Genomic DNA, 8,823 nt, shown 5'->3' with positions numbered 1-8,823 from the left:
GGTGTGGGGGGGGGGGGGGGGGGGGGCAGGTAGAGGAGCAGATGGGGAGGGGACATGGAATTGGTGAGGAGACTTTTGAACTAGTAAAATTCTTAAAAGAATATATTTGTTACTACTCATAAAAACCACGGCAAACTAGAGTGGTTCAGAAAGTTACAAAAAAAAAGTATCAAAAGTAGTATTCAGATTAGGCAAATAAAAATACAAAATATTTTTTCAATATCAATAGCAGAAATTACAATCATGTTCAGTGTGCAGTTTGTAATAAAGCAACCAAATAGATAGTTTTAAACATTGCTAGTACCTGTATCTAATTTTTCAGTTACCTGCTTACTAAGTTTGGGAATATTCTCAAATTAGCTTTTGTGGAAATTGTTATAGAAGTAAGTTTATTTAATTCTACTATTTTCAGTAAATTCCTGCATGAAATAGTACAAATGCATTCTAGTTTTACCCAATAATATAGTTATAAACATAGGACTACTCATAGTACACATAATGAGTACAAACTATTTTCAGATTCCTACAAATAATTTGGGCATGGATTTAAACAGAAATGCTTTAATTGTATTTTAACCTTATTTCAGTAGAAACATTAAAATCCATAAAAATAATAGTATAATAAATGAGGGTTTGCAAATGTGCATTAAATATTTGATTATTTATTCATATAATTTCTTATTTATTTCACTCATTTAGTTTTTCACAAAATAGTTAGATTCCTGAAAGACATGACCATGAAAAAAGATGTTTACAAATTAACTTGAGACAGGTTTTTGGTAAAAAAATAAAACAAAACAACAAAAAAAATCCCAGTTAGATGTGAAGAGAGACTCTATGGGAAACATTTCATATGGGAGAAATTTAAAATTGCTTCTAGCTCATTATGCCAAACATTGTTGATGTGCTAATACTGGAGTTTCCCATTTCACAGACATGGAAAATGATGTAAATAAAGTTTACATGATTTCCTAAAAGAAAAAATATTGAACTTCACAGTCAATATCTAACCTCAGCCTAAAGAATTCAGCTACTTTGGGTAAAACTAAACCAAATAACATTGTAATTTGAAAGTAAGTATCACATTTTAAACATTCCTGCCAAACCCCTTATATAGAAATATATTTTCCTTTAAGATATAATCTTAAAACCAGAATAATATGTATGTACAATGTTATAATTGTTTTTATCTAAAATAATCAGGGAGTACCAATACAAAATTGTATTCATTCACAGAGTAAAATATAAATTTCTTAAAATGAAAACACAAACATGCATTAAAATCTGGAGGAAGGAGCATTATAATAATTGAAGATTTCTGTATCTATCTGCTGTACATTGGATGCCCTCCCCGACAACCTCATTGAAGCTTAATCCCAACTGTTAACTGTTGAGGGTAGGAAATTATATTATGATAATTGAAAGGTGGGGCCTTGAAGAGGTAATTAGATTGTAAGGACCATGCCTTACTTCATGGGTATGGTTCTGAGGGCTTTGAAAGGAGAACATATTAGATATTTAGATCCTGGGTCCATCTTAGGGAAAGATCTGCTGAGGAATTTGGAAGAAATGCATACATCTAAAAAGGATGAGATTGTGAGAGAAAGGATATATAATATAATAGCTTAAATTTCCAAATTAAGCTTCTGAGTCTTATATATTTTTCAAATACTTAAATATGTAAATGTCTACATTTACTCCACATGTGACTGATAAGGACAGACACACTCCTTCTATACAAAGAGCTCTTACCTGCCAACATAAAACAATATAAATTTATTACATAAACCAGTGATTGATGGGGGCAGTTCTGTTATCACATGAATTAATTTCAGATCTAAATGTATTATAAGGTCTATAAATAGTAAAGGAAGATAAATCAAACCAGAAACAGTAAATAAACAAAAAACTAATAAAACAGTATGTGAAAGAACAATTTGAATATCTGCATGTACAAATCATATAAAATACACAGCTATTGAATATTAACTCCAATTTTGCATTATTGACATGGTCCTAAAACAACATGGCACAAAATTATATTGTGTTCTATATCTTATAATGATAAAAATCTATAAATATAATTTTCAAGAATAAATTGTCAACACAGAATGCATCAAGAAACCTAAAGCAACATTATTTTATAAAAAGGAAAAAAAAAAGAGTTAAAAATATATCCTAGTGAAAACAAGAAGTGCCTTTGAAAAGAAAAATTATTTACTAGAGATATCCCTGTTTTATAAGTATATATTAGATTAATGGAAAAGAAAGACAAATTACCAATATTAATTATTCTTAACACATACTTTTATTTATGAATAAGCCTGAATTAATTCTTACCTCATCCTGAGATTTAACTAGAGTTCTGAATGTTTTTTCTCCACTTTCTCCATCTATCATTTTATTACGAATCTGAGGGGAAATAAATAATTACTTTATTCTTGGAACCAAACCGATGTACAAAAATATGTTTATTAAAATATTAGTTTTTCAAGGTTTTTACCTTATTTAGAGCAGATCGAATAAAAAGAGTAGGTTGGTTTTACTAGCAATTCCAGTTGTTCTCTGAGAATTTTTTTTTTTTTTTGTAATTTACCACATTATAGTCTTTTTACTGATGCTCCTCAACTTACTGGGGTTACATCTCGATAAACCCATCATAAGCTGAAAATATCCTAAGTAAAAAAATGCATTTAAATGTACCTAACCTATCAAACACTATAGCTTAGCCCAGCCTACCTTAAATGTACTCAGAATATTTACATTAGCCTCCTGTTGGGCAAAGTCATCTAACCCAAGCCTATTTTATCAGCACCACACTCTGACCAAACGAGCTAACTAGCCAGCTCCCTAATTTATAATAAATTATTGAATATCTCATGTAATTTCTCAAATACTGTACTGACAATGAAAAACAGAATGGATCTATGAGTAATGACATACGGCTTCTATCGAATGCCTATCATTTTCATACTATCCTCAAGTCGACAAATGTTAAGTTGAACCATCCTCATTCAGGGACTGGATGTATTTTAAAACAATGAAAACATCCTTGACAATATATTTTCAACCAGTTATTAATTTTTTAAATATATTAATAAAAGGGTGCTCAATTTCCTTGAGGGCTGGCCACATTGAAAAGTAGTCATTGAGAAATGGAAATGTATATATATGTACAAATTTAGCATCTAATATTGAATGCTTCAAATTTCTGCCTTACACAAATAACGAGTTTCATGTGAGAAAAGATTTTTTAAGAGTACTCTTTATACTTTTTAGTTTTTGCCATATCTAGCAGTACAAAAATCTAAAGGATAGAGAAAATTATAAAGACCTACTTGGATTGAATATAACATAGTTATTCTCCTAAAAGAGAATTTCTCAAATCCTTAAAAATGAGTAAGGTCACACTACTCACAAAATATTCCTGTCTACTTGAAATTCTCAGAGTTTTCTTTAACTTATTTTTCATTTTATAGAATTTAACCAGTGATTTAGATCTGACTTTTGGTAACTGCAGATAAGCGAACAAATTTGGTGTGACAAAAGAAATAATTTGAATTTGAAGAACACGTGCTCGATCTAATTTGATTAAAATATTTGGGGTATGAAAGTAAGGAGCAGAGGACAGTTCCTAAGGTAAGTTGTGTGTCCACTTATGAGGAGATGAGAAATAACATAATAAAGACTTTACCATATACCAGACCCTTCACTGAGTTCTTTCTATATATTGTCTCATTCAATCACTATACTGATTGATTGAGAGGAAACTGAGGCTTACAGATGATCATTGTGGTCACTCAGTAGAGCGGTTGTCCAGACACCAAGCTTGCCACCATTACTTTATCTTTCTTTATTATGTCAAATACTTTACAACAAACATTCATTAATCACCCAAAATACCCCAGCACTATGCCACAGTCTATGGTAATTATAATAAACAATTAAATTCTATTCTACAACGAGGGAGTAAATGTACAAAATACATAAGTCAAGTACAAATTAAAATGTACTGTGACAAATTATAAAATAAATATGATGACCTCTGCATAGATAAGAGAAAGAGTTAATCTGTCTGCAAAGATACTAAAAATCTGGAGTGCAAGTTCTGCTATTTCCTAGCTGAGTTCCTGTAGAAAAACTATTTAACCTCTCTGGGCCTTAAACATTTCATCAGTACAACAGATTATGATAATAATAGTAACAGTAATACCTACTTCAAAGGCTTTTGAGAATACATGACTGACATATATCATGTACTTAATAAATGTTGTTGTTTGTATTAGTATGAATACCTTTATTGTGGAAGACCCTTCAGAGAAATTTTGAAATAAAATAGAAATTTGCTGAGTAAAGAGTACTAAGGCAAACATGGCAGCTGCCTCTCCTAACGTTACACTCATCATCTGGTTGGATCCCCTTCAACGTTTCTTTCAACTGTATAAAAACATCCTCCATCTGCATGATTTTTATTGAAATTTACAAGTTACATTTGTATTGAAATAGTTAAAGTATCTCTACCCTTGGAAGGAAAAAGAAAAAAAACTGAGGTCACAGCCAACTTTATTATTCCTTTTTATAATCTTTCGGATAAGAAAGCCCAGGATGTTGAACTTTTTGAAGACAAAGAACATTCTTCTTTGTGTTGATGGCCTAACCAATAGCTTGAAACAATGAAGCTGCTCAGCAGATACTTGTAGAACGGATGAATCCCAGCATCTGACCTGAGTGTATTACTTAGTCCTACTGATTACACTCACCTCCACTTTAATATCATTCTCTAACTCTGCATCAAGGAAATCCAATGTTACTGGCTCCTGAGATTTGGGGTTCTACACAAAAAACAATAATAATAATTAAGTACTTATGACGTGGTGTACAGAATTTAATGGATATTTAAATACGAAATTAATTCTGTAAAAATTACTTACCTAAGACTAATTAATAATCTCTAAAGGTAACTTCTTTCATACGTATACATAAAGCTAAACAGATTCAGACTGAGCTTTAAGTGTGGCAGACACATTTCAGTCACCAATGAAGACAGTCTTATTTGGAGTGCTGTATTAGATACTGCATTTATGATCACAAGTTCTGTGTGAACATGCCTTTGAAGATCCACTCACAACTTCTTTTCTTAAATTAACATGGGCAAGGGGCTAAATATAGCCATTTGGATAACTTATTTGGCAATAAAATAAAGGCAAATATAAGCTTACTTTTAAAATTTGTATTCTATAAAGAAATAAGAAAATATACTATGAAAGATGTTTTAAAATTATGTTTGGATTTGTTAAGTAAAACAAATTCTATTAGAAGTATTCTTCCTTCTGAAAATGCATTATAGAAAGATGCAAGTTTGCTTCACATATTTGAATCTCGGATATTTTAGGTTACATTTCAGTAATTCAAATTAAGTCAAGATTTTATAAATTACAATTTGTGATCAAGTCATGAAGACTTTACTAAAAGTTAGCTATTGTAATTACAGTCTAACTAAAATAATAACCCTTAAATTCTATTTCCTGCTTTAATATGTCCTCATTGGTGTGTAATAAATAAAGTTCACTGTGGAACAAAACAGAATCTATATTTATTTACATATTTATATAATTTATGTATCTATCTATATATAAATGATACATTAGTCTGGCAAATTTACCTCAGATGACATAATATTAATTTCTCAATCACAAAATGAATATTCATTGAACTATTTGATGAACAAAACATACTCATTCCCTTGATAAGTACTGTAACATGTCATACTAGAATTTCAAAGTTCACTAGAATAATAAAACCGTAATAAGCGTATGTAATTTTATAATTACAGAACTTTAGAAACTGGGGTTTTTAATGTTTATTAAGATAAATATTACCCAATGAGATAATTAAATACACAGCAGTAATAAATGGAAACTATGCTGGATTATACAAGGGTCACTGGAATTCTAATACTATCACAGCCTCACAGGCTCTTCCAAAAGATGTTCAGATCGTCACTATTTTAAACACTGTTTTAGGAGGATAGACTTCCCAAGACAACAACAGTAATTTTAAATTATATTAAAATTAAGCATCTCTTCTTTAGGTGCTGAATGACATAGTATACATGGCATATATTTATTTTATAATTATGACAAAAACCTTATTTCAAAGGGTAATTCCATTTAAATGATAGAAATATTTAATTTACATGGTTTTTGATAAATGAGAATGCTTAAAGGCAAATTAAAAAAATCTCAGCTGTGTTTGGCACTTTAATAAATAAAATAAAAGTGAAAATTAACAAATGAAACCTAGAAAGTCCCTAACAAAAGGATACTCTATAATTTACTCAGAATTGCTTAAAGTCCCATGAAGTAAATCATTTTCACACAAACATCATCATATCAGCATTAAAACTAACAAACTCACTGCAAAACAAAGTCAAAATAATCAGAATAATAAAATGTAAACAGAAATAGGAATATTTATCTTACATGCAATGGATAATGCATAGCATGACCAGACCCAAACAGCATGCAGGGAGGAGGTATTATCAGGAAGAATTGGCAATATGAAGATCATGTCCCAATCCAACATATAAAGACACAGAGAAGAAAATGAAATCATACAAGAAAAAATGTCAGTGCATCACTTGTACTTTTTAAATGGCAATCTGGCTGACCATTTTATAAAAGACCCATCACAGGCATAGTGACTGAAAAAATCAAAAGCATAATCTTCTAAGAAGAAAGCACTGACAGGCGTAAGAACTGAATCTAGGACCTGCATGCTTATTACTTTTGTCTCATATTTGAAAATCTAATATTTCTCATTTGTAAAATTTGAATATCAACTGAACATAACTACCACTTCATTTGTGGAAAAAAAATAAAAGACAATGCAGTATTGTTAATAAATTTTAAATTGAAATAATTAGTTTTTATTATTTCAAATACTATATAGTTCAAAAAATATTCCCCAAATTGAGAAGTCTTGTGTGGTTTGCTAGATTGCCATTTGTGGTTTTCTTTGAATGAAAATGAAAATAAAACAAACCATTTTTCAGTTTGTTTATTTTTTAATTATGTCATTTCATGCAATATTTGAGGTTCTTGCAAAAATAAAAATTCACTAAAAATGCACATGACCGCAAAATGTAGAATTTAAGATAATACATAAAAAGAAACATGCAAAGAGAGTAACAAAATATAAAATATCAAGAAAGGCATAAACATAATTTTAGTCTTTATAGGAATTGTAAAAGATATGTAGACTTTCATATACAACAACATGAAATTGAGATTGTCACAGAATTCTAGAGCTGGAAGGGAACTAAAGCTACTATTAGTCCAGTGGCTCTGCCTTTTAGAACAACCTGGGGAAATTTAAAAACTGTTCTGAGGCCAGGGTCCCAACCTTGGCCAAATAAAATCAGAATTTTCAGGAGATAGGGCCAGGGATAAATACATATATTTTATTGTATAGGGTGGAAAACAATAATTAGTTCAATTCTCCTGCTTTTCAGATGAAGAAACTGAAGATCTATAGGATTTAGGGAACTGCTCAAGGATATAGTGCTGTCTATTACTAGAATTCAGTTCTACTAATTGAAGCTTAACAATCTTTTCTTAATATCATACTACCTCTCTTTTATAATGTCACCAACTTTCTTCAAGAAATGGTATGCTTACATATAAAATCTTAAATAATGTAGAACTGCCTTTGAAATTCTTGAAATTCTCTTCCTAAACTGTAGGAGGCATCCTTTCATGCTAATTTTTAGAGTGTGTATAGACACATGTGTACATATAATAACTTTTAAGTTTTGTTTCCAACAGAGAAAAGATTTTGTAGTGAGTTTACCAGGAAATAAAAATTCACACTATCTATTTGCAATTTTGGATGTTTTTAATTAGCTAAAGGGAAATTTCTCTAATTTTGAATGCAAAAATACACTTTTAGAAATTTTTAAAAAATTTGGCTTAAAACTTGTGGTTTATGAAACTGTCACATAGGAATTGTATTTTTATTTCCATTTAAAGTCAATTTTACAAGCAAATTGTTAGGATCACATGAATTTGATATTACTTTCACAATATTTAATAACAAATTTATTTTTTAGAAGCCATCTCATTATGATTACCGTGATTGTTACCATCATTATTACATAATTTACTTAGCAATCTTTAGTCAGCCAACACATACCCTCAACCATCATTAACACATTTTTGCTTTGGTTTATTGAGAAATGATGCTCCTCCCCATCTCATGCTCTGGAAGCTTGATGTCAGGAAAGGCGGCTTTAATCATAAGCTTTAAGAACAGAAGCTTAATCTCAGCTCAGATTTAGTAAGTTTGAAAGCACTGCTAAGTTTACCTTCATTCACAGTTACCTGAACATTGGGTCTCCTTTTTCTTAAATTAATTGTTGGTATACCTACACCAATAGGCTAAAGCAACAGAAAAATTGCAATGCATCATACTACACATCAACATAGCTAAAGGTTCTATCATATAATCAACTTTGGTCAGATATAAGGTGTAACTGATATACTTAGCATTCAAACTATTTGGTAGGTATCATAGAGTTCTTAATGAGTAAATAAATAAAATGAATTTTTAAAAATATCTTTAGTGGGGCCAGCCCCGTGGCGCACTCGGGAGAGTGCAGTGCTTGGGAGCGCAGTGGCGCTCCCGCCGCGGGTTCAGATCCTATATAAGGATGGCCGGTGAGCTCACTGGCTGAGCGCGGTGCCGGCGACATCAAGCCAAGGGTTGTGATCCCCTTACCAGTCACAAAAAAAAAAAAAAAAAAAAAAAAAAAAAAAAAAAAAA

At 30.6% G+C, this 8,823-nt stretch overlaps 1 protein-coding gene across 1 annotated transcript in view; it reads right to left on the bottom strand.

The window, feature by feature from the left end:
* Window positions 1-8,823, bottom strand: part of CACNA2D1 (calcium channel, voltage-dependent, alpha 2/delta subunit 1) — a 480,749-nt gene that overhangs the window by 48,254 nt on the left and 423,672 nt on the right. The window contains exons 19-20 of the mRNA XM_008568138.1: window positions 4,761-4,832; window positions 2,341-2,412 (exon numbers count right to left, since the gene is read on the bottom strand). Coding sequence (XP_008566360.1) covers window positions 2,341-2,412; window positions 4,761-4,832 — 144 coding nt within the window. The remainder of the gene's footprint in view (window positions 1-2,340; window positions 2,413-4,760; window positions 4,833-8,823) is intronic.

Source organism: Galeopterus variegatus, unplaced genomic scaffold, assembly GCF_000696425.1.
Source record: "Galeopterus variegatus unplaced genomic scaffold, G_variegatus-3.0.2 Scaffold0, whole genome shotgun sequence".
NCBI lineage: Eukaryota > Metazoa > Chordata > Mammalia > Dermoptera > Cynocephalidae > Galeopterus > Galeopterus variegatus.
This window is presented reverse-complemented; position numbering and strand designations above follow the sequence as displayed.